At 33.7% G+C, this 24,024-nt stretch overlaps 2 protein-coding genes across 5 annotated transcripts; one reads left to right on the plus strand and one right to left on the minus strand.

Annotated features, from left to right (window-relative positions):
• Window positions 1–67: 67 nt before the first annotated feature.
• LOC109184033 (nuclear pore complex protein NUP205) lies at window positions 68–18,811 on the plus strand. Of its 4 annotated transcripts, none has more exons than XM_019334070.1 (45): window positions 68–364; window positions 903–998; window positions 1,711–1,785; window positions 1,880–1,984; window positions 2,059–2,169; window positions 2,703–2,862; window positions 3,726–3,811; window positions 4,340–4,462; window positions 4,538–4,759; window positions 5,198–5,287; window positions 5,515–5,673; window positions 6,353–6,469; window positions 6,568–6,774; window positions 6,874–6,975; window positions 7,101–7,244; window positions 7,924–8,054; window positions 8,145–8,264; window positions 8,411–8,534; window positions 8,722–8,919; window positions 9,141–9,259; window positions 9,360–9,510; window positions 10,562–10,674; window positions 10,754–10,835; window positions 10,992–11,078; window positions 11,192–11,269; window positions 11,942–12,121; window positions 12,764–12,856; window positions 12,945–13,058; window positions 13,195–13,365; window positions 13,479–13,534; window positions 13,616–13,688; window positions 13,790–13,980; window positions 14,068–14,194; window positions 14,305–14,382; window positions 14,928–15,092; window positions 15,735–15,902; window positions 15,989–16,126; window positions 16,455–16,598; window positions 16,808–16,930; window positions 17,070–17,165; window positions 17,351–17,488; window positions 17,571–17,671; window positions 17,889–18,008; window positions 18,099–18,231; window positions 18,436–18,811. In XM_019334070.1, the coding sequence occupies exons 1-45, from the start codon at window positions 224–226 to the stop codon at window positions 18,517–18,519; spliced, it is 5,634 nt and encodes a 1,877-aa protein (XP_019189615.1). In that variant the 5' UTR covers window positions 68–223; the 3' UTR covers window positions 18,520–18,811. The 4 variants fall into 4 exon arrangements, with proteins under 4 accessions (XP_019189615.1, XP_019189617.1, XP_019189618.1 ...); XM_019334072.1 differs by having other exon boundaries at window positions 13,219–13,365; XM_019334073.1 differs by having other exon boundaries at window positions 1,880–1,961; window positions 2,078–2,169.
• Window positions 18,767–22,790, minus strand: LOC109184034 (polygalacturonase QRT2-like). Its single transcript, XM_019334075.1, has 11 exons — window positions 22,776–22,790; window positions 21,806–21,859; window positions 21,585–21,710; window positions 21,321–21,458; window positions 21,014–21,184; window positions 20,773–20,799; window positions 20,446–20,653; window positions 20,269–20,350; window positions 20,055–20,163; window positions 19,189–19,305; window positions 18,767–19,084 (listed from the first exon to the last, which is right to left on the minus strand). Exons 2-11 carry the CDS (start codon window positions 21,833–21,835, stop codon window positions 18,860–18,862), a joined length of 1,233 nt encoding a protein of 410 aa, XP_019189620.1. The 5' UTR covers window positions 21,836–21,859; window positions 22,776–22,790; the 3' UTR covers window positions 18,767–18,859.
• Between the last annotated feature and the right edge of the window lie 1,234 nt (window positions 22,791–24,024).

Raw genomic sequence — 24,024 nt, forward strand, 5'->3', positions numbered from 1 at the left:
CCAAAAATATTTTTATAAATATGATTCATTTTTTTTCAAAAAACATTTTTCTAATTTTCAAACACACCCTAAAAAAATCATATTCTCTAAGAGCTGGTTTCGGTGACCAAAAACCCTGAGTTAGGGCTTTTCCCTCGCTCCGATATATCTCTCTGTGCTTCAAATCACAGTGTGTCTGAGGGCATTCTTTGAGTTCGAGCTCCAATCTGATTAGCAAAGAGTGATGGTGTCACCGAAGCACTTACTCACCTTAATCGAGTCCTCCGTATTGGGGCCCACTCCTCCTCCGCCATCGCAGAAGGTGGAGTTGCTCCACGCCATCCGCCACTCCCTCCCTTCTCTCCGCTCCCTCGTCTCCTACCCGGTATTGTATTGTTTGGGATGGTATCGAAGTTTTTGTTTTTGTTTTTTTTTGGGGGGGTAGAGAATGCTAGTTAACTAAGTTGATTTTGGGTTCTAAGGTAGTTTAGCCGTTTCAGCTCGCATTTTGTTTGTTGAAGTATGGGTATGATAAATCTGGTAAAAAGTTCTGCTTTAAACGTGGTTCCTTGCTCATTAAGTTCACAATGTTAGTGAACTAAGCTGATTTCGAGTTCTACAATAATTTAACCATTTCAGCTCATTTTTTAGAATGGGTGAGAGAAATGTGGTAAACGTTTCTGCTTTAAACGCGATTCATTGCTCATTAAGTTCACCAATTATCTTGAAGAGTGTGTAATGAGTTTGAAGAAATGTTTGTAGACAAGTGAGGGAAATTTGTAGTTTGTTCTTGAAGAATGTTGTCTTTGTTTAGTTGATGGGAAATGCTTTGAATTGCATTTTCTGTTAGCAAGATGGACATTAGTAAAATCTTTTGATTGCTATGAAATAATACTGTGTTTATTTTTCCACCAAATGCACAGCCTCCAAAGCCCTCAGACAGAGCTCAAGTACAGTCTAAAGAAGTGAGACTTCCGGATTCTGGTCCAATATCACTTGATGATCAGGATGTTCAGATAGTGAGTTCTTCTAATCTTTTTCTGTTTTGTTCTCCTAAACTTTGCTTATGATTAGGTTTCATGCTAGATATTTTTAACACTTTTAGGTAAAACTCTTATCGGATTATATACATTCGTGGAAAATTATAATTGGAGTATTTCAAATATGTTATTGTGGATGACATTTTTGCCATACTTAGGAACATATTTATTTGCACTCTCTCCCCTTGCTTTCTTATTCTGATTGACATGTGTTCAGACTTTTTTTGCTTTGGAGGTGGTAAATAAACAAGTATAACTACAATATTTGGATTGACAACTTATTGTATAAGACTTATCATACTCTTTATATGTCAATACTAATATGATGATTGATGGCAATATATCTAAACATTTTCAGTTTATCACACATGATGTTTATCAGTCAACTTTTCCTTATGTTAACTTTTTTATACTAAATGTAACCATTTATCTTTTACAGGTATGCTATGTTATCCATCTTATTGATATTAATACTTCTATTACCTGCTTCAGTAGTTTATTAGTTAATTTATTTTCCTATTAAATTATGCAAATTGTTTTCTACAAGAATCTTGCCTGTCTTATTGTGTTCAATATGATTTTTATAACCTGTTGCAGTAGTTTCTTGGATGTTAGCAGGTCTATATTGCATTGCTTGTCATGAGTTGACTGTAGCCTTTTGCCTAAAATCTTCTTTATTGTTGGATTCTAGGCGTTGAAATTGAGCGATGATCTCCATCTTAATGAGATAGAATGCGTGCGATTACTTATTTCTGCTAATCAGGAGGTAAGTCTATTGTTTTTTTTTTTTTTTTTTGATATTCTAAAATTTAGATTTTACATTGCTCAATATAAAAGAATTATGTTACCTTTGATTGCAGTGGGGTTTATTGGGGCGAGATCCTTTAGAAATTCTGCGCCTTGCTGCAGGACTTTGGTATACTGAGAGAAGAGATCTAATAACAGCACTTTACATGCTATTAAGGGTATTTTTCGTTCTTATTTATATGATAAGACTCTGTTTCTGGTTATCTCCCCATTAAATTCTCGATTTATGTAGGCTGTTGTCCTTGATCAAGGACTTGATGCCGATCTTGTGACAGACCTACAGAGATATTTGGAGGATCTTATTAATGCAGGAGTTAGACAGCGGTTGATTACACTAATAAAGGTCCTTACACTAACTGGATTGCCTTTATGTCTTTCATTTGGAAATACTTGTGCATCATTATGTATAGAACTTTGACACTTTTCTTTTTTCTTCTGATCAAATTTCTACTTTGGCTGGATAGTTTCATGCCTGAATAGACTCCATGGTCAACTTTTACTCAATACGATTTGAAAGTTCAGATGAGCATTTGATTCATCTAGAACTCTCCTCCTAGCCTAGTTTCAGGAGAAGTTAGAAAATACAAAGGGTTTTATCAATACATATCCAGTGTAGGTTTCTTATAAATGGGTCAAAAATTAATCTTTATCTTATAAAGTCAATCATTCTTTTTCAAATTCATGGTGTTTTTAGTCAGAATGAAGCGTTTTCAAGTTCTCTGAAACCTTGTCCAATTGTATGATGACCATTACAAATTATGTAATCAATACATGCTTCTAGCTGCATCACAGTTTCTTGTTTATTAGACATTTTTTTATTGTTTTGTAAAGGTGCAAATATCTTCATGTCAATTTTTTTGGGGGTTAAATTTCCAGGAACTGAATCGAGAAGAACCAGCTGGCTTGGGTGGGCCAAACTGTGAACTCTATATTCTTGATTCCAGAGGTGCTCTAGTGGAACGGAGAGCTGTGGTTTCTAGGGAAAGGCTCATTCTTACTCATTGCCTTATCCTCTCTGTTTTGATTGTACGGGCAAGTAAGCAACAAATGGCTGATTTCTAGTCGGAGCTTTTCTACTGCAAGATTCTTTGTTTGTTTTTTTTAATAAGTATTTTTGAATATTTTATTTAGTTTTCTTTTTCTTTTTTATTTTTTATATCCTACTATAATTTTTGGTTGCCTCTCTATTTTAAGCTTCTTCCATTTGCATTTGTTATAAGTTATAACAGAAACTGTTCAGCTTTTAATTTAGACACTTAAACAAGATGCTTTATATCATTTGCTTCTTTCTCTTAGGGCTTTATTCAGTTTTTGGGTCATAGAATATGAGGGGGTTACCAGGGTGTTTTCTGATCTTGCAAATAATTGTGTTTGCATAATCTTCTTTGTGATGTTAGAATGATGAAATTGCTTGAAAACTTGTATGCTTAATCCAAATGTACTTATCAAGTTTAGAAAAGTTTTTTTTTTTTTGTTTCTGGGTAAGAATATTACAACTTGTATGGTCATCCATCTCAATAAACAGTATTCTCTAAATGACTAAATCTCTTAAATTGTTCACATACTATATATATATATATATATATATATATATATATATATATATATATATATATATATATATTCACCCTTTAAACTCTAACCAATTCTGAATTTTGTATCCTGTTCTAAAGTGGTTGAATCTATGCTTATTTAGCTTTAAATTCTTGGTTGTTCTTTTTTAGGGTTTTTTTTTTTTTTTTTTTTTCTATTCTATTACCATCTCTTAAAGTATATATTAAAGTAAATAGTATTATGTGTCCTTGTGCCATGATGCCATCAGGGCTCACTGTCTCTTCTTCAGTTCTTCTATTGCATTTTCACCGTTATTGATAATTTTATAATTTGTAATGTTTGCAGGCCCCAAAGATATAAAAGATGTCTTTTCTGCTCTGAAAGACAGTGCAGTGGAACTTAATTCAAACACTGATACCTTAAAACAACAGGTCTTGCTTATCATTCCAAGCATTTTGTGATGGTGAAATACTTTAATTTCAATGCAAAGCGAGGAATAGTGATTGCACTGAGTAGTTAAAGCGTTGAGTCGCGTTTTATTGGTTTTGTGTTAGATACTGGAGCAAAGGGTTAGCCTGAATGGAATGAGGAGTTGTTAGCTGGAATGTACATGGCTACTAGTTGTTTCTAGTGTTGAATTGGCTAGCTAGCTTCTTTTATGGTTCCAATCCTCTTCATTTTCCTGTGCTTTTCTTCTTTTCAGTTTTTAATTTAAAAAAATAATAATAATGTGCTGAAGGCATTTCTAAATATCAGTACTAGATTTCGTCCTGCACCCTTTGCTCATCTTGGTGGTAGCCAATGATCTACATTCTTTGCTGGCAGTTAAGAATATAACCACTTTGGCTGATTTGCCCAAAGTCCCCCTAAACTTGCTAATTTAGAGAATGAAATTGCTACCAACACTCTTCATTGTTTTGTGTGGATTTCTATTTGACTGTTTTCGCACAATTTTGCAGATAACACATGGCCTCCTTTTTTCTATTGTGGTTGCTTTAGTATCAGATGCATTGAGTGCAGTTCCTGATAAAGCATCTATCTTGACTAGAGATGCTTCTTTTCGGCATGAATTTCAGGAATCTGTAAGTAGAACTAATGCTTTTGAATATCTGATTATTGCTATTTTTATGAATTAGAACCTGTGACTGTTCCTCTAGGTAATGGTCACTGTGGAAGATCCTGTTGTTAAAGGCTATGTTAGTTGCGTAAGGCATGCTTGGCTTGTACATTTAATGTTAATCCATGATGGAGTTGATGCTCAAGAGCCTATTGTCTCGTCACATGACCTGCGACACATTAACACATGCTTAGAAGTCATATTCTCTGACAATGTTTTCCAGTTTTGGATGAAGAACATTCTTCAAATTCCTGCTTATCTGGTTAGTGTTACTTGTGATGTACAGTACACTTGTCGCAATTTGGCTATTTGGTAATCTGCTCATAAAATTTCAACATTAAAAGGATATAGTACCCTGGTTCTTTACTTTACAACCTTAGGGGTTGGTTTGTCTGTCTCTGGTTAATTCTTGTGCCATTGAATTCTTCTTTATATGTAATGGTATTATTTACTCATAGGTTAAATAGTACATTAAGCCTGGAGCTTTAGCAAATTACAAAGTAATACTGACTTTGAACTTCATGAGAGCAAGAAGGGCTAAAAAAGATATTGAAAAGATGTCTAGTTCTTCTTAATCAATGGCCTCTGTATAATTTTATCCATTCTTCAGCTAGAGATTTTACACATTATACTTATTATTATTATTTGCATTTTTTGCTCAAGCCAAACTGACTTTAGGTTCTCTCTTTTATGTGGGCAGAATGACGATGAGGATATGGTTTATATGTATAATGCTTATTTGCACAAGATGATGACCTGCTTTCTGTCTAATCCTCTTGCCCGAGATAAGGTTTGTACATTTCCCTCTCAGCCTAGACTGTAAGCATAGTTTCTTTTCCCTTTTGGAGCATTCACAAATTTGTGGTGCTCAGTTTTCACTGAAGTCATGTTTTCGAAATTATTGTAGTAGTTTGGGATGTTTACAATATGTTTCTCTTACTGTTAACATAAACTTCTTATATTCCTTTTCTAGTCTTTCTATCTTATATTTTACAGTGCCTTACTGTCTTTTGAAAGGTCAAAGAAGTAAAAGACAAGGCTATGACTGAACTTAGTCCATATCGCATGGCCAGTTCTCATGACCATATGGTAGATAGAAGCATGCATGCTCAGAAGACTGAACCAGCACCTCAAGCTTTTATCTCTCTTTTAGAGTTTGTTAGTGAAATTTATCAGGTTAGTGCATTTTTAATGTTATTATTATTGTTACTATTATTATTATTATTATTATTATTATTATTATTATTATTATTATTATTATTATTATCTGGGTGGGGGTTTGGGGATGAAATCCAATTTCTTTTGAGTTTGCTAGGTGTTTTAAGATGATGGCCTACCCAACATGCTTGCTTAATGGCAATGTATCTGTAACCATTTATAGCGTATAAAAATTTTCACTTTGTCCATAATGGGTCTTTATTTTGAGGTCAGGAATTATGTACTAATGCTGTGAACTGTTGATAGGATAGTTGGATGTAAAACTAAACCTAATAATGTAGAGTATCTTACCCATATAAGTTTTTGGAGACCAGAGTAAAGTGGGTTAAGGTAGATAATTGGAACTCTTTTGTCCGAAAACTAGATGTTGGAATTGAAAGAGAGATTGCTCTTGACTTTGGTGTGATGACTATTGATCTGGGGATAAGTGAGTATTGACAATTGAAGTCAGTTGGCAGTTGGCTATTTGGAGCATTTGGAGTTCCCAGTTCCCAGTTCCCAACTCTGTGTTAAACTGACATTTTTGTGAAGTGAGAGAGATGAACACATTCACTTTGGATTTCTTTTCTATTTCCTGTGTTTCCATACTTCTATTAGTGTATATGTTTTTATTATAGTTGTTCTTTAACTGTACTAGAGGGAACCTGAGCTGCTGTCTGGCAATGATGTCTTGTGGACTTTTGTCTACTTTGCTGGTGAGGACCACACTAATTTTCATACACTTGTTGCATTTTTGAAGATGCTGAGTACCTTGGTAAGTGAAGTTTTCACTATTTGGCAATTTCGTACTTTTATCATGTATCAGAAGCATTATATTGAGTACATTCTAAATTATATCATACCTTAAACCAGGCTTCTAGTACTGAGGGTTCATCCAAAGTTTTTGAGTTACTTCAAGGCAAGACATTCCGTTCTATAGGGTGGAATACTCTATTCAGTTGCTTATCAATTTATGAAGAGAAGTTTAAACAAGCCATCCAGAGTCCTGGTGCAATGTTACCTGAGATAGAAGAAGGAGATGCCAAGGCTCTTGTTGCATACTTGAATGTTCTACAAAAGGTGACATTTGCTGAACTGTTTGTGTTTGTTCCCCCATTCTAGTCTTAGTTTCTATTGGTGTCAGTTAATAATTTGGATTTTTTTTGGTAATGTATACAGGTTGTTGAAAATGCAAATCCCATTGAACGAAAGAATTGGTTTTCTGATATTGAGCCATTATTCAAACTACTTGGATATGAAAATGTGCCTCCTTATCTTAAGGTTTGGACCTTGACTATTTCTATCTTTCATCTTTATGATTTTTTTGGGGAACTTTCTGTCCATTTTACCACAGTGCTGCTATTGAGTTAAGCTCCTGATTATCTTCTGTACTTTCTGTTTGACAGGGTGCCTTGCGAAATACAATTGCTAGTTTCATTAACATTTCTCCTGTTATGAAAGATACGATTTGGAGATATTTAGAGCAGTATGATTTACCAGTAGTTGTTGGACATCTTGCTGGGAGTACTGGACAACCAATGGCAACACAGGTTTGTTATTTGGATTTTGGACGGCCTTTATCAAACATAATGTTGTGATTTGTGGAAATAACTGTCATGTTATTTCTACGTTGTTAGTGAAAGGTCTGGAACTTTTATTGATAGTATCATTTGCCTGATTTTCTATGTTGATCTAAATGATGTGAGCATATAGCCATTACCGTGCAATCCAACTATTAGCTTAGGCTTTTAGTTGAGATGGAGCAAATGCTTTAATTTGGTATCAGAGCCAGACCAAAGGTCATGTGTTCGAATCTCAGCGCCACTCATAAGCGACTACGGTTTACCGGTCCACGTGTTGCTTGGAACCCACCGCACACGTGAGGGGGCGTAGCCATTAATGTGCAATCCAACTATTAGCTTAGGCTTTTAGTTGAGATGGAGCACATGCTTTAATTAATGAAATCCTACCTTTTCTTTTGGTAATCTTATGACACTTTTCCCTTTGGGGGGTTGAGATGGGGTTTCTCAAATCACATAAATAATCCGTTGATTTTAAAGAATGTATTTTCTTTTGGTGCTATGATTATGTTGATGACACAATATGTTTAATCTCTCTGAACTTTGCAAATTCTCATCACCTTCCTCCTCCACCCACCCCCACCCCCCCTCTCTTGACCTTTCTTCCACTTTAGATGCTTATGATCCCATTTTATATGTATTGACACAGGTTTATGATATGCGATTTGAGCTGAACGAAATAGAAGCAAGAAGGGAACAATACCCTTCGACTATTTCATTCATTAATTTGTTAAATACTCTCATTGCTGAGGAGAAGGATGTTACTGATAGAGGCCGCAGGTATTGAGTTTTTGGAAATTATGTGTTCTCCGACTTCTCTCTCTCTTTTCCCACTTTTGTTCTTTCTAACATTGGGTTGCATCCTTGCAGATTCATTGGCATTTTTAAATTCATTTATGATCAGGTGTTTGGGCCATTTCCCCAGAGAGCCTATGCAGATCCTTCTGAGAAATGGCAGCTGGTCATTGCTTGCCTCAATCATTTCCGGATGTTAGTCATCTTTCCATAATATCTCTGTTAGACTTGCTTCTATATTTTTGATTTTGACAACAATAATTATATGGGCCTAGTGTAACTTTATTGTAATATCTTCTATGAAGTGCTGAACTCTTGTGTTCAATATTTGGGATTTGCAGGATGCTCAGCATGTATGACATCAGGGATGAAGATATTGACAGTATTGCTGATGATTCTCGTCTTTCTGATGTGGGACAATCCGCTCCCCTTCAAATGCAGCTCCCAGTTATTGAGCTGTTGAAAGTATTTACCTTCTTTCAATTGATTGAAGTTCATTTCAGTAGTAGTAGTATTTGTTCTTGTGCTTCTTATTGTTCTAGTAGCCGTATTGTTTTTGCAGTTGAGTTGTATGTGTTATCGCTCCCCCTCCGCGCCCTGACCCGCGTTCTAATTTTAATTTAGTTATGAACAAATATTTCTTCTTTTGCAGGATTTTATGAGTGGTAAGAGTGTTTTCCGGAATGTTATGAGTATTCTTTCACCAGGAGTTAATTTCCTTATAAATGAAAGAACAAGTCAAAGTCATGGACAACTTCTTGAAAAGGCAGTCCTCCTCTCGCTGGAGATTATAGTTCTCATTTTAGAGAAAGATTTAATTGTTTCTGATTTCTGGCGTCCTGTATACCAGGTATTAAATCAGATATAATTCCTATTTACCTTTTGCCAATGCTTTTCCCCAATATTTAATCTCTTCCTCTTTATGCAATCTAATCATAAACTCAAAACTGGGCTGAGATATTCTTAATTTTAATTTTCAGTTGATAATTGTTTTTTCACATGTTTGGCTTAATGCTAGTTTGTTTCCTGGATGATATTTTAGTGTCTATCTGCTGATTCTTTCTTATCCAGCCCTTGGATGTCATTCTTTCTCAAGACCATAATCAAGTTCTGGCTTTGTTGGAGTATGTCCGATATGATATGCAGCCTCGTATTCAGCTATGCTCTATTAAAATAATGAGTGTCCTAAGGTTTTGGCATCCCTTTTAGTGTGTTTTGTTTCCTTATTGATGCCACCTATTATGCAAAAATATTTCATTTCTAGATGATGATTTTGTATATGAATGGCAGTTCTCGCATGGTTGGGCTTGTTCAGCTACTCTTGAAATCCAATGCTGCAGGGTGCTTGATTGAGGATTATGCTGCTTGCTTAGAGTTACGCTCTGAAGAATGCCAATTTATTGAGGATAGCAGTGAAGATCCCGGTATACTCATACTGCAAGTAAGTCTTTTCTACTATTTCCTTTTCCTCATGGATCTAGTTAGGAATGTCTGGAATTAAGTTTATTTTTCTTATTTACTAATCTCTGTCAATCCATAAAAAGCATTCGTATATGTAAGTATGAACTTTCACCACTATATCAGCCACTGTTCATCTAATTTTATGGCTGTAATACATTGGGTTTCCATTGTGATGGGAACCATCAATCCTTATAATAGAATTATAAAGTTTTCATCTCTGCTATCAATCTTGAATATCATAACTTTACTGGCTACTGAGTAACTGAGGCACATTAAACAGATAATACTATAAGAGAACCAGGTGAAAAGTTGAACGAAATTGAGTTATAGAAAATATTTGGAATTTGGCTACTAGATGAGCATTTGTGTCTTGTAATATTTGGTCAATGTGTACTATGGTTTATAATACTGTTAGTCCAATTCGGTCCAATATTGATGAAATGCACTGATGCATCCAGCGAGTGGCAATGTTTTAAGTCTAGAGTCAAAAGAAGATAGATTTTTACTAAGAGCTTTTAGGTTGGGATTTTAGTGTTCCAATAGCTGTTTTATGACTTAATTTCTTAATGCTTATTCAGGGCACCTTCCATATGTTAGAAGATTGTTTTGGGGAGTTAGGGTTCTATTTTTCTGTTTTTGTGTAAGTTTGTGCTTTTTCCCTTCATGCTCATTGCAATAGTCAGGTTTGCTAGGATTGTTTTGACTACATACTACATAGTTTCAATGTTTTACCTATATGTAGATGCAGTTCATTGCTGGAATTTTATAAAAACTAACGTGAAATGAAACAGTATTACTAGAAATTATGTGGAAATTTGAATGGAAAACTTGTGCCTTCTCTTTTTCCATAATACTTGATCGCATATCAAGTGAAGTTGGTTATGAGTTGCAATAATCTAATTTCAGGAGAAACATGTGTTCTATTATTGTTTTTCTGTTTGCCCTCCCAATTTGAGCTAGTTGACTTTTGGCAAGTTCTTTTCATTATTGATAGTTAAAAGCCCTGAATGATCTAATCCCTCCAATTGCAGCTTCTTATTGATAATATCAGCAGGCCTGTCCCTAATATCACACACTTGTTGCTCAAGTTTGATCTTGATAGCCCTATTGAGAGGACCATGCTTCAGCCAAAATTTCATTACAGGTTCCAATCTTGCCCTCACTCCTATTTCTCATGTATCTTATGCTAAGATAATGAGGTGAGCATTTTATTTGTTCTCTAGTTGCTTGAAGGTCATTCTTGATCAACTGGAAAAGCTTTTCAAGCCAGATGCCAATGCTTTGCTTCACGAATTTGGTTTTCAGGTTAGATATCTTCTGATAATTGATTCAGGTTTTTAATCCAAACTTCTGCAAAGGCTAAGTGCTGAACGACTAAATTAGTCTTGTGTTGCATCCTGGTTGTGGATTGTTATCTATTTCTCTAACTTTGTGAGTACATCAACAATTTCTTTTATGCAGCTTCTCTATGAGTTGTGCATAGATCCGTTAACTTGTGGTCCTATTATGGATTTGTTAAGCACTAAAAGATATCAGTTCTTCATAAAGGTAAATGCTGCATAATTCAATGAATTTTAGTTTAATTTTCTACCGTACTTTTGAATACAAGTCCTACTTAATTGTATTTATTTTAAAAAAGGTCTGATATATTATTGTAACAGCATGTGGATACAATTGGTGTTGCTCCACTTCCAAAAAGAAATAATAGCCAGGCACTTCGCATCAGTTCCCTTCATCAGGTCTGTCTGTGGGCTAAATTCTGCTTTATTCCTAGCTCATTCTACATAAGTGCACTTTATAGTGTTGTGTAATCCTGTAGTCTGACATGTTGAGCGTGTTATATTTTACATGAACTATATCAATTGCACTTCAAGTGATCAACTCTCTTTTTCTTGAAATTTGCTGTTCTTTTCATGAAGATTGCTACTTCAAGATATAATCATTTGGTTCCATCTGTTCTGGTTTATTTGCAATGCCTCCATCTGTTCTGGTTTATTCCTAGCTCATTCTACTTAAGTGCACTTTATAGTGTTGTGTAATCCTGTAGTCTGACATGTTGAGCGTGTTATATTTTACATGAACTATATCAATTGCACATCAAGTGATCAACTCTCTTTTTCTTGAAATTTGATGTTCTTTTCATGAAGATTGCTACTTCAAGATATAATCATTTGGTTCCATCTGTTCTGGTTTATTTGCAATGCGGATGAGCAAGTGTGTTTGTTCATCACCTGCACTGGTTAGGTAGCATGAGTGCATGACTTTAAGTATTCAGTATGATCAATTGGAAGGTTATGAGTGTTCTGTTGCAATTCACTAAAAAAGGATAGACCCCTATGCTATCTTCAGTTTCTTCTTTCAATGCTTTCTAAACTAATGTCTTTGGGGCTCACTTACTTTTACTTGTGCAGAGAGCGTGGCTTTTGAAGCTGTTAGCTGTAGAATTACATGCTGCAGATATGTCTAGTTCTACACATCGAGAAGCTTGTCAAAGTATTATATCTGAACTATTTGGACTGGGCAATTCTGATGATTCCATTGCTCCAGGCAGTCCTAATATTGCTGGAGCAAAAATGATTAGTAAGAACAAGGTAATGGTTGTTACATTGTCTACACACCTCTTTTGGCTAGGGTTAGTAATGGTAATTATAATTCAAAAAGAAGGTAATTCAAGCTCACTAAGTGATGGGTGTATAAGAATCAATCTGCTATAATTTTCTGGGAAGCCTACTTGATGATTACTGGTAACTATTCTTAAAAGGTTTGGTGTACATTAACTACTCTCAAATAATCTTTGTGGTTAAATCTACATGCAGAAACTTCTTCATCTCAATCATCAATTTTATCCATTTTCACTCCTTTCCCTTTTAATTTCTAATAAAGTGCTCACAGAAAATTATCTTATTGTTACTCAGTCATAAATTTAATCCATTTTTTCACTCCTTTCCTTTTTATAATAAAGTGCTCACAGAAAATTATCTTATTGTTAAAAAAAGATTTTGCATTTTTTGTGTTTCTGTGCCCTATGTTACTGCTGCTACTGCTATGCCACTTATCTCATGAATCTGTTTTAGTGCTTATCAATGCATGTGCTATCCTTCCCTATTGAATGGAATAATCTTTTCTTTTGCTATGACATCCTTTCTTGCCAATACATCCTTTTCAGTATACACTTTGTATTGTGGAAAAGCCAGTTGTCATTTCATCTTCCTTTTCTTGGTATTCAAATGCAGGTGCTAGAATTGCTTGATGTTATTCAATTTAAGACTCCCGATACTTCATCAAAGTCTTCCCAGATTGTTTCTAGTGTTAAGTATGGGTTTCTGGTAAGCTACTATCTTTAAAAACTTTATTTTGTAGTTTTTCTTTTGTTGTGTATTTCTAATTTCTTATTTGATGCAATTTGTTTCATAGGCGGAGGATATACTTAGCAACCCTGCTACTACTGAGAAAGGTGGTTTGTATTATTACTCAGAGCGTGGAGACCGTTTGATTGACATGACTGCATTTCGCGACAAACTTTGGCAGGTGCTTTGTCTGCTAATTGCTCTCTGCTTATGATTTTTCCTCCTTAATTTAGCCCATAAACTTTATATTTTAATAGTTGTTTATTCACTGCAAGCTGTATATGTAAGTACACTGTATTGACTAGTTCCCTTTCTAGAAATATAATTTGTATAATCCCCAGCTAAGTTCCTTTGGCACTGATGCTGAACTTAATGAAATTCGAGAAACGGTACAACAATTGTTGAGATGGGGATGGAAATACAACAAAAATCTTGAAGAACAAGCGGCTCAGCTTCATGTGCTAACTGGCTGGTCTCAAGTTGTTGAGGTCTACTTTCTCTTTATCAATTTCCTGATTTTTGTTCATTGCCTAGATCTGTGATTTTTTCTTGTTTCTTCGCCACTACATTCTATGTTTATGGAATATATGTTTGTCTGTAGATTTGTGCATCTAGAAGATTATCCTCTCTTCAAAGTCGAACTGAAATATTGTTTCAGTGAGTTGCATTTTCATCTTCATTTTATTTCTTCCTTTGTTCTTCATAATATCATTTCTAAAATTTGATTTTAATCCCTAGGTTACTAGATGCCTCACTCAATGCTTCTGGTTCTCCCGACTGTTCACTGAAGATGGCACTGATTTTGACCCAGGTTTTATCCTCCTGTTTCTGTTAACTCAATTGCAGTGGTTGCTGCCAAAGAGTAAATTAACTTTGTCTCTGTCAACTTATATGATTTTGAAAATTGATAAGGTTGGTCTAACATGCATGGCGAAGCTTCGTGATGTACGATTTTTATGCCCTGGTGGCTTACAATCTGAGACTGTCACTTACCTTGACATAATAATGACAAAGCAGCTATCTAATGGTGCATGCCACTCTATTTTGTTCAAACTTATAATGGCAATTCTCAGACAAGAATCATCTGAAGCTTTGAGGAGGCGGTACTGATTTTATTATGCTGAAATTGCATTCACTTTTCTATTTTCTTGAAATAATTCCTGATTTTTGTTCCATTTCCCTTATTTCAGTCAATACACATTGCTTCTTAGCTATTTCCAGTACTGTCAGCATATGCTTGATCCTAGTATACCTAACTCAGTGATGCAGTTCTTTCCAATGGATGAGCAGGATAATGAAGATTCCGATCTTGAAAAGGTTATACAAATATTAGTGCAGAAAAGATTCCTATTGCCCTTCATCTGTCTTCTTTTTGAAACGGGCACATAGATGATACTGGAATTTATGTTTTTTATTCCCATAACCAGATTGTCAAAGATCAGGCTGAATTATCACATGCAAACTTTTCTATTTTGAGGAAGGATGCTCAAGCAATTCTTGATTTGGTGGGTATTTTTAATTTTAGTCTCTTGTTTTTTTATGCCATTCATGGTGGTATAGTGAATAATTCTGCCAGTTAAAATTACCGAGGAGCCATATATTTAGCTTGGATGTTTCATAAAGAAGCCATATTTATAAATTGAGTGTTAATTTCATCGTTTGATAGTGTCCCTCCTTGCTATCTCTTTAACATGTTCTCATAAAGTTGACTTTTCTAAAATCAAATTTCAAAAGGGTTGACTGTCCAGATCAACTGTTGTGGAGGGTGCTCAACACTTTGTGGATTTGGAACTAAAGTTGCTTGTTTAAAAAATGTATTTTTATTCCTTCTCTTTAATTTTGTCTGTATGAGATTCCCAAAATTTTAAAATGGTATAATTGTAGTTGGTTGTGACTTTTCACATTTCCATCTTGAATATTATCACTAGGAAAATGCAGAACTTACAAAATGTGCTCACTGAACTGTTTTTTTACACATTAAAGTACTACTTTCTTCATAGTTCATAGTTTGTACTTTTTAAGGATTTTTTTTTTTTAATTCAAAACACAGGTCATAAAAGATGCAACTCATGGAAGTGAATCTGGAAAAACAGTCTCTCTTTATGTTTTGGATGCACTTATTTCTATTGATCACGAGAAGTTTTTCTTGAACCAACTTCAAAGCCGAGGCTTCCTCAGGTCTTGCCTTATAAGCATCACTAACTTTTCATATCAGGTATGACTCCTTTCAGTATCTGAGTGTTAGTGTTATTAAAGCTTTTACCAGTAACTTTTTGTCTCAAGTATCTAGATTTTCCCATTTGTAATTAAAGCATTTTTCATATTATCAACTATAGGAGTTGGAAACTGAATTGGGGAATTGTGGTAGGGGGTTAGAGGGTGGTAGAGAGGTATGGAATATATTGAGTTTTGACTTTTGAGTTTTGAAATCTAAGTGAAATGGTAAATGAAACCAAGTTATGTTGTGGTTTAACAAGTAGCATCTTCTATTTTTAAATGTTTAAGTAAGCTTTTATCTTGCCTTTCGGAACCTGGGAACTGAAAGACATCTAAAATTTATATAAAAATTTTCTCTTTATTGGCGGAAGGTTATTGAACACATGCATATATTGAGTATCAATATCTAAGTGAACTGGTAGACAAAACCAATGAATGCTGTGTTTTAACAAATAGCATTATGTCTTTCGCTTTTGAATTTTTATTTTGCTCTACTATCCTCTCTATCATAACCTTGAGAATTTCCATCATCCCTTTTCTGCTTCAGTTGTATTTGTGTGCTACATTCAATTCAATTTGAAGACCTGATACGAATTTGCTTATGAAAACCTGATATACTAAGTTCTGTTTCCTCTTACAGGATGGATTTGCTTTGGAGTCAATGCAGCGTGTCTGCACTCTTGAAGCAGAACTTGCTCTGTTGTTGAGAATAAGCTATAAATACAGGAAATCGGGGGCACAGGTTCTATTTTCAATGGATGCATTGGAGCATATTTCTTCATGCAAAGCGCTAAAAATGCAAATTAAGGTCATTCAGAAATTCTCCATATGTGGATATGGTAACTTTTTCCTTTATCAATTGAAGTTAACATACAGAATACAACTTTTTATCAGGGAAGCCACCACCGCTTTGAGACTAAATTTGGAAGAGAATTGTCAGTTGATGTTGACAAACAACGCATGGTTATTGCTCCAATACTTAGATTGGTGTTCTCTTTGACTTCATTAGTTGACACATCTGAATTCTTTGAGGTCAGCATCTTTCTTGACTGAATTGTATCTTTGCTTTCTAAAGGTTATTTTGACCATTGCATGCTATAGTTTTAGATGATAGATTTGAAAATTTTTGTAATTGCTCTTTCCTTTTGCTCTAATTGAAAACTTCTCTGTTGTCCTCAGAGTAGTGTATTATTTTGTGTACTTTTTGGTGGCGACAACAGCTCTTTACTGCTGTTTCCTTTTTACTTTTTTTTTTTTTTTTCCTTGAGCTATCAATTCTTCTAGTAATTCCTTTGTTATATCTGTATTTTGTTCATGGTGCTAATTCTTAATTCTGAATTACATGATGGGCATGTAACAGGTTTCAAATAAAGTTGTCCGAGGAGTTCTAGAATTTATTAGAGGGCATGCATTACTCTTTGATCAGATTCTTCGTGAGGATCTTTCTGGTGCTGATGAGTTGACAATGGAACAAGTAAATTTAGTGGTCAGCATACTTACAAAGGTTAGTGTCAAGTTGAGAGCTAATATGGATTTCAAAGGGTCTTGCTTGGCAAGTACTTTATTTAGGAACTAGGGTATACTTGCATATCCTTGTAATCCCTTGTATAGATGTTCTAATATTGCCATTGACGGTTTTGTCTCTGTTCCTTTCTTTTTCTTTTCTATCTATGTGATGGTGATGTTGTATGATACATACATTTTTCTCTGCAGATATGGCCATATGAAGCAAGTGATGATTATGGCTTTGTCCAAGGGCTGTTCACGATGATGCGTGTTATTTTCTCACTTGATCTAGATTCTTTTATTTCGAACAAATCAATGTGCTATATAGAGGTAATTGTACTTTTCATCAGGTCATTGTTTCTTGGCTAGAGGCAATGGGTTCATATCTGAGTAAAAACATGTGAGATGTAACTGTCAACTGTAGGGGAATTAACCATTTTGTTTTCTGTTCCCTCTGTGAATTGTTCAGAATCGTAGGAAGGCTGAAGTGAACACATCATGTCTCTGCTTTAGTCTGAGCTCTTATCTATATTTTCTGGTCACAAAGAAGTCTCTACGGCTCCAGGTATGTTTAGAATGGTTTTGCTCTAGCTTCTTTTATTTATTTATTTTTTTTTTAAATTTTTTTTTGGTTTTTTTTTTTTTTTTGATATTCAATAATCTAGATTATTTTGGATTTGTCTTGTAATTATTTCTGATTAATGAAGGTCAAACAAAATTTTGTATCCGTATCCTTTGAATTTGCATCAGGTCTCTGATGGTCCAATGGACTATCGTGCTTCTGCTGGACAACAACAGCCAACTTTGTCTTTGCTTGGATTTCTTCTGAACTCTCTTACTACTGCTCTAGAAAAGGCTGCTGAGGAGAGATATCTTCTGTTTAACAAGGTTGCGCATTCAATCATGGCATAATCAAAAGACTATTATATTCAATTTGCATTTAGGTGTTAAATGTTCTATTATTCTGCAGATTCAAGATATCAATGAATTATCAAGACAAGAAGTTGACGAAATTATCAATATGTGCGCTCGCCAAGGTTCTGTTTCGTCATCAGAAAATATGCAAAAAAGGTTTGTGGTTTCCTTTGCATTATTTTTTCAAAGACTCAGGGATAGTGATGGATCTTATCATCTCGCATTTACCACTAAATTCTGTTCAGCTATTCACTAATTAGACTAGAATCACAAACAGATTTGTTCTGATTTATTTTCGAACGTATCTAGTATATACCCCCACAGAAGAGCTACTACTGCCATCATCAACCATTAAAAGAGTTTGTAATTGCAGGAGATATATTGCAATGATGGAGATGTGTCGAATTGTTGGAGACAGAAATAAGCTTATTACCATATTGCTTCTGGTTTCTGAAAATGTCATGAACATTATCCTGTTCCATTTTCAAGACAGGTATGATTTTGTAATCCAATTTTGTTTTTTAAATCTAATATTCATTTAATTTTATTACTGACTTATGCCATTATTTATTGTGTATTTCAGTTCTTATGAATGTAATTCTAGTCAGTCTGTAAAAAGGCTCACATATGGTTCGAAGCCTGATACTAACGAGGGGTTGAGCTTGTTTTGTGGGAAATTAATTTCCACCCTTGAAAGGCTTGGATTGCTAAGCGAGGTATGTCTGCTTGCTAAAAACAAAACCCACCCATAAGACTGTTTTCTTTTTTGTTAAATTTTACAACATCGATGCCATGTTCCCTGAAAACCCTATTATTACACAATCTCTTCTCATGCCAGGCTCACTCAAACTTGTTTTTGTTTCATTTAGTAAATCTATGTAAAGCTAACATGGTATTTTCCGGTTCTTGTTTCATCACAGGACAAAATCGGACACGACCTAAAAGTGTTCCAAAGACTGGCAAGTTCTCTCAAGGAAACGGCGATTCAGAAGTTAGCGTTGTGATTTGAAAGTCCAGACAACTCACAACCCACAAGTCTGTTTTTCTCCCTTTTTTGTTTTGTAATCGCTTACCATCCTTAAACTAGGCCAATTTCTTTCTTCCGTCAATCGTCTTAGGTAAATATTTCATGTGTATTATGCATCTACTGCAATCAAATCAGGTACTATGTAAAAACAAAAGGGGCAAATTCAAATTCAGTGTAGGTTTTCCAAATTGTATTTTATAAGAATCACAACATGATGACATAGCTTTCCAGCAATCAAGATTTATACCAATACATCTTGCCTTGTAATTGTAATCATTGATTGATTGTTCATAACATAATAGATATGAAGCTCAAGATTAGATCAAGCAAGGACCAGGTACAACTATAAATTCCTGCCCATAAGCATTGTTACAGCTAGCAGTAGCAAGATTCCCAGGTTGTGCTGCCGCTAATTGAACAAACTGCAGGTGTATGTCTTTGCAGGGTACGACTTTGCTGCAATTCAGGTTTACCGTCACATCTGTGCCTGATGTTCCATATATGTTCCGAAACGTAACATCACTGATTTGGACTCCACTTCCCTATGATCAAAGGTTATGTTCAAAATAAGAAAATTATCTTTATAATGTCGTGTTGTCTTGACTGGTGTTGTAGAATTTTATCGAGAAAATGAGGGTTATGTTACCGTTTCCTGGCAGGCGCCTGGGTCGTCACAGTAGTGTTGATCAATGATTATGGGGTTGTTGACTGTGTGAAGTATAAGATTCTCAAATATGACATTTCTGACATACCCTTTCCCAGCCTATGACATTTTAGAAGAAAAGATTTGGTCAGACTAACCTTTGTTTGAATGAAAAACATTAGGGAAAAAAACCTGCATTTTTTAGTGTTTTAATTATGGAGTTCTAGTCATTTTAGCTCGTCGCAGAAAGCACTCTTAACTTCACAAAAATATTACTATTTTCACCTCGAGTAACGAGAATTGTGAGCCTTCATTGTAATTTGACCCACATTTCATGTTTGATTAGCAAGTATTTTTGCTGAAAATTACATATACATGTATAATTTTTGTAAAATTAGGGGTGTATTGTCCAATAGTTGAAAGAGTTGAGCTAAAACAACTGAGTGTTTGGAAATTAGGAAAATAACATCTGAAAAATGATTTTTGGAAAATCAGTAGAATTGTATAATAAAATTTTAATTGTTTTATTTAGAATGTAAAATAAAATTATTTATAATTATTTATAATAATGTTAAAAATAATGTTATTTATTAAAAAAAAAACGTTGGTTTTCGGTGGAAACTAACCTATGATTTCCGTTGGAAACCAAGGTTGTGATTGTTATCGGAAATCATTTTTTGGTTTGTGAAAAATGATTTTCGCTAAATTTTGATTGACTTGATTTTTCAGCCACATTTAAATATTAGAAATTCAAAAAATGATTTTCAAAAATTATTTTTTAAATTTTCAAACACACCCAAAATCTCTGTAAAATTGAGAAAATAAAAAAACATTTTTGGAAACATAAAAGAAATGGTAATATTTAGTACCTGCCATGTCTTGATCCGAGCTCCATTGGTTGTCCCATATAAGAAAGCATTGCTGACATGAATGTTCTCCACTTGTACCTCATTACCAGATTTCCCCAAGCTTCCAATACTAGTATCAACAATGTCAACAAATCTTTCATTAATACCCACTTTAAGTTAATTTATAAAAAATTTACTTTCAAATAAACATCAATGACAAAAATTGAGAATTAACCTAATGCCATGGCCAGGACCACAAGAAAGAAAGTTAATCTCAACGTTTGACGTGTAGTCTCCAATAGAAACACAATCGTCCCCTATTCATCATGAATATAATGTGCAATCTCGTTATTAATTTACATAACACATTGTTTAATTTGATATATTAGAATAGAGACAACTAAGATAGTACCTGTACTTATTTTGGAATTGGTGATGGATAATTGGTGGGAAGACTGAATATGAATGCCATCGGTGTTAGGACTGTCTTCGGGAGATTGTATGGCTACACTGTCAACCCTAAAATCATTGCAGCCATAGATGAGTACATGAGATTGAGGACTGTTGCTGAACATAATGTTGCTGAGAGACCCTTCATTGCAAGAAATCAGCTTTAATGCCTGTTAAAAAAAAAAAACAAAAAAAAAAAATTCAAATTAATTATCACATTTTCAAGATTATTTCAAATAAATTATTAATTTTTCAGGCATTAATTTGTGTGGGATCAAGAAGTACTTACAGTTGGGGCCAAGCCTTTGCACCCTTCCTGAAAATATTAGTATTAGTATTAAATTCCAAATTTTGATATAATCATCATAATCTTGACCTACTGTTATTACATGTTGAACAATAATTTAGTCAAATTAATCCACAATAAAATTGCATATTTAATGAATTGAGAGATGGAGAATTAAAGTAACTTAAAATATAACTAGGCAAAATGGTCACCATTTAGTTTTATTGCAAATAATAATTCATACCAAACCCGGATGATCTCGACAAGATTGATCCCACCAGACTTTTCCTTGTCCATCAATTGTTCCCGAGCCATAGATGTTGAGCCCGGTAACGTCTTGGAATGCGAGCCACTGGCTTGGATCCCCATCTCCCCATATGCTTGGTGAGGCGGGAGCCAAAATTGTTCCCATTATCTATATATGAGAAATTAAGAATTTTTTTACGGTGTTTCACTGTAATTGTACTTTATATCGTATAAATTGTCACATAAATTATTTCTTGTATTGTACTTTATATCGTATAAATTGTCACATAAATTTTTTCTCGTACCGCAAAATTAATTTTCTCAGAATTGCAAGGGCCACTAAAAGTGATTGGATGAACCAAGAACTTGAGGTTTTGAGGGATGATGAGTAGGGGAGATCCTGCAGCTGAAGAGCATGCATCTTTCCATGCATTCAAAAATGCCTGTCAAGAATCAAAATGTAATAATAATTATTATTATTATTATTATTATTTTTCAATAATATTAGGGTTCAAAAATGAAGAAAAAAGTAATTAAATTTTAATCCCAAAAATTACAGAAAAAAAAACCTGTGAATCATCTGTACTGCCATCCCCAGTAGCTCCATAATCCAGGACATTGAAACTGCTCCCAACAACCTGGGAAGCAATTCTTGAAGAAACTAAGCCAATAATCAATATTACAGCAAAAGAATTCTGGGAAAACATAAAAGAATAATTAATGATCATGTTAGCAAAAAAAAAAAAAAAAAAAAAAAAGAAGAAGAAGAAGTAAGTTTAGATGATCTTACCATGGTACATGAAGAGCTAAAGAAATACATAATAAGAAATGGCAGAGATTATCTCTGCATAAATACATGGAGAAACCATTAATGTCAGATTAGGGTTCTATAACATATTGTCATAATATTTACCAAAATCTGCATAATAATGAAATGAGTTGACTATTATAATATAACTATGGTGCATTGATTGGACTGTCAGCTTTAATATAAAACAGGTTTATATCTTAAATGTTTTGTCCGTCATTTGCTTTATTGGAAATATATACTAACCAGATATATAATAAGCTATCTGCGTCGCCTTCTTCAGTGAGAAGGCAGCACAGTTACAAAATAAAAAAAAATTCACGTCACCTTCTCCGATGAGAAAGCGAGGGGCTGCCTTCTTCTCCGGTGAGAAGGCAGCCCCTTGCCTTCTCAACGGAGAAGGTGACGGGTTCTTCTTCTTCTTCTCTTTTTTTTTTTTTTTTTTTTTTTTTTTTTTTTTTTTTTAATTAATTAAATTTTGAATTAAAAAATTATTAATTACACCTCATAAATAAGGTTTGACTAAGGTGGTGCAAATAGCAAAATGAACTCCCATTTGGCTATTTACACCACCTATGTAATTATTAAAAGTTTTCATTTTTTTACAATTTCAAGATACTTTATACCTACTTTTGATCAAAGGGTGATGCAAATAGCAACACCCGATATTATGCATTACGCGATGAAATAAATTTTAACTGAGAAAAAATAGTAAATTTATAAATAAAGAAGAAAGATAATAAAAATTAAAAATAACCAATGAAAAAAATTATAATGTAGAAGAGTTTGTAAAAATATAAGAAATAATCACTATTAGTTTACTATATGAAATTGAAGATGGACAGTTTAGATTAGCTCACACTTCTCGCGAGAAGCTTTATTCTTATCTGATCTTGATTCTATATACTTAGTTGCAAGATTTATGATTTGAAAGGTGGATTAAGCCACTTACCTATTTCTTGAGGAAGAAGAACTTTTGCAGAAGCTTCATTGCAAGTTCAACCAGTAGAGATGCAAACTGCATATATACATAGAAGAAGATAAATTTATGAGATCGAGATCAAGATTCCACTGTAATCTACTACCAGAAAAGTTGCAAAATTAATTGTTACCCCATCCATAATCTACTACCAAATTAAGGTATTTATTAGCCGATTGATTGCAACAATTGTAAAAGTGTTGAACATATATGGGGTGTATGTTTGGTAAATAACTGTTAGCTGATTGAATTAGTGGGTTTGACTAATTGATAACATTAGTTAATTGTATAAAGATGTTTGGTAAATTAGCTGTTAGTTGATAGCTGATTATTATATGCAAAATGACTTTCTCATTGAAAAACCTGCTTTGAGCAAATTTTTAAATTTTAGCATTTTGGAACAATAAGCTGTTACAAAAAGCTAATTAATCAAACATTTATATTGAATGTTTAACCAAAGCAAACAGCTAATAGTCGTCAAATAAGTCAAAATTGGTTGATATAAACTAATTTAATATCGAAAAGGAAAAATGTTGGTCCCAAAGCAAAGAAAAAGTTTAGAATGAGGTTAATAGATTTTCTAACGATTTTGAAAATTTTTTTTATTAGTTTCTATTTTTTTAAGGGGTTGACAAGTAAACTTTTACAGTAATACTTTGAACCATTTAATGTAAAAGTTAATTTAATATTTATTTTCTTTAGTCAAAAGTCAAAAACCATCGAAAGTCACAAAGAAAAAGGTAATGATGGTAAGTTGTTGGCAGATGGAAGATTAACGTACGTTATCTGTTGACCGTTAATGCTTTAATTAATATAATAATATTACATTTTCAAATTAAATATGTTAAATACTTGTAAATATTAACGTTTTGGTCTTTTGTTTAAGGTTTCTATATATATAGGCTAGATATTTTTTGTTTGTTTGTTTGTTTTTTTTTATTTTTTAATTTTTTTTTAATTTTTTTTTTGTTTGTTTGTTTTGAGAGAGTATAATAAATGGTTAATAGAGAATAAAACTCTGATTTATGTCATGATTTTATTGGAGAAAAAATGAAACAAATAAAATCGTAAACTTTTTCTATATCAATTAGAATACGCAAATAATGCGGGCTTACATTTATACGTGTAATATTATTCCTTTTATGAATATGGTAAATATGAAGGTTGAAAAGAAAGGTAATATAGGAACATAGAATTACATGCATGTGACATTAATTAATTG

The sequence above is a fragment of the Ipomoea nil genome, unplaced genomic scaffold (assembly GCF_001879475.1).
Source record: "Ipomoea nil cultivar Tokyo-kokei standard unplaced genomic scaffold, Asagao_1.1 scaffold1237, whole genome shotgun sequence".
In the NCBI taxonomy this organism is placed as follows: domain Eukaryota; kingdom Viridiplantae; phylum Streptophyta; class Magnoliopsida; order Solanales; family Convolvulaceae; genus Ipomoea; species Ipomoea nil.